Source organism: Cynara cardunculus (genome assembly GCF_001531365.2).
Source record: "Cynara cardunculus var. scolymus isolate 2C chromosome LG 15, CcrdV1, whole genome shotgun sequence".
NCBI lineage: Eukaryota > Viridiplantae > Streptophyta > Magnoliopsida > Asterales > Asteraceae > Cynara > Cynara cardunculus.
Window position 1 is genome coordinate 18,026,680 of NC_037542.1, and position 1,443 is coordinate 18,028,122.

At 35.6% G+C, this 1,443-nt stretch overlaps 1 protein-coding gene across 1 annotated transcript in view; it reads right to left on the reverse strand.

The window, feature by feature from the left end:
• Positions 1 to 117: 117 nt before the first annotated feature.
• LOC112528125 overlaps positions 118 to 1,443 on the reverse strand; it is an 8,257-nt gene continuing 6,931 nt past the window's right edge. Inside the window, exons 2-3 of the mRNA XM_025139058.1 lie at positions 554 to 638; positions 118 to 483 (exon numbers count right to left, since the gene is read on the reverse strand). Of these exons, the coding sequence (XP_024994826.1) occupies positions 386 to 483; positions 554 to 638 (183 nt within the window). The 3' untranslated portion in view covers positions 118 to 385. The remainder of the gene's footprint in view (positions 484 to 553; positions 639 to 1,443) is intronic.

Here is a 1,443-nt window from a genome sequence, read left to right on the forward strand (position 1 = left end):
CCTACGTCATAATTTGTGACAGAGGAGGCCTGCGTTCGCGCGGCCTCTACCTAATTTCTAAGTCTTCCATCTTTCTTGTATACGATAATTTGCTTCATTTTATATATAAAAATTCAATGCAATTTGCTTCATTTTATATATAAAAATTCAATGCTTCTTTTGTTCTTCGGTAGTCTCTTATTGTAACCAAAATATACTCTAAATTTGGTAACGCACAACCTGCCCAGAACCACGATTGTGATCATCTATCGATGTGTTGGAGAAAATGGACCTTTCCTGAGGAAAGCCAAAGCAACAAAGTCATCCACATGAGCTCCTAATACCACGCATCTTTCAAAAATATAGTACAAATAGCCAGAATCCTGTAGAAATGTGGTGAACTGATTCAAACGGCAGTTAGATTGTGAATCTCTTTGCCGCCGGCATATTGGAACAACCGCTCAAGTAACGTATCCATAAAACCAATCGCATCTAGGCCACGACCTTCAATTAGAGAGTACATGGTTAGAAACAATTATGACTTCCACAAAGTGTGGCTGATACAACAACATACCAAAAGCAACAAGTCCCAACGAAAATCCAGCATATCCTTCCCTTTCAAGTACGTTATCACCTCCACTTCTACGACCTATCTCACCCTATAAAAGTTATGAATCTTGCTGATTGTGGAAATTTAGGAAGTGGTAAAGATGAAAATTGTAAGCAGAAGCATGTCATCATCAGCTCAACATCAATGGCCATGGCTGTCAAAAGTATTCTTGTCTCAAATCAAATTGCAAATTGAATGTTTTTGACGTTTTCTAAATTATTGTTACAAACAAATGCAGCGAAATACCAACTATCTCATGAGATTTCTAAATACAATGTTTATACGATTTCATTTAAATTCAAGTGATTTCAAGTCCAAATTCAAACTTGCCCTAAGAGACGGATGAGAAATGGGAATAAGAATGAATGTTATCTCTTCTTGTTTGTGTGTAATTTGGCAACCTTTTCTCATCTTTGMGATATGAATATAGATTTTGCAACAACTTTGGTATGTTTTTGCCGGTTTTCAAATTACAATTGTGAAAGTTGTTTGTTTGGTTAACTGTGAGTTTCTGCATCAGCTAACATGCACCTACTAATCCCACAAGAATGGCCTGGTTTCGAACCTAGAGTAGATGAGATTTTTCACTACATCCCCTAAATCTTAACAAGTACGTCACAACCCAAGTAGAAATTGTTCCTATTAGAAACAAAGATTTGTATATATTTATAAAGCTAGGAAAATGAAACTACCACTTATTTAATTGGTTTGAGTATGAAATGAAGTGCAGAAGATGAAAATGACCTAAAAACTAGAAATTTAAAGTATCTTTTAAAACTCTTCAAATAGCACTTATTTATTGTGGACCTGCATCTTTCCCACATCGGAATATGAACGTAAATCTGGAGGTAGAA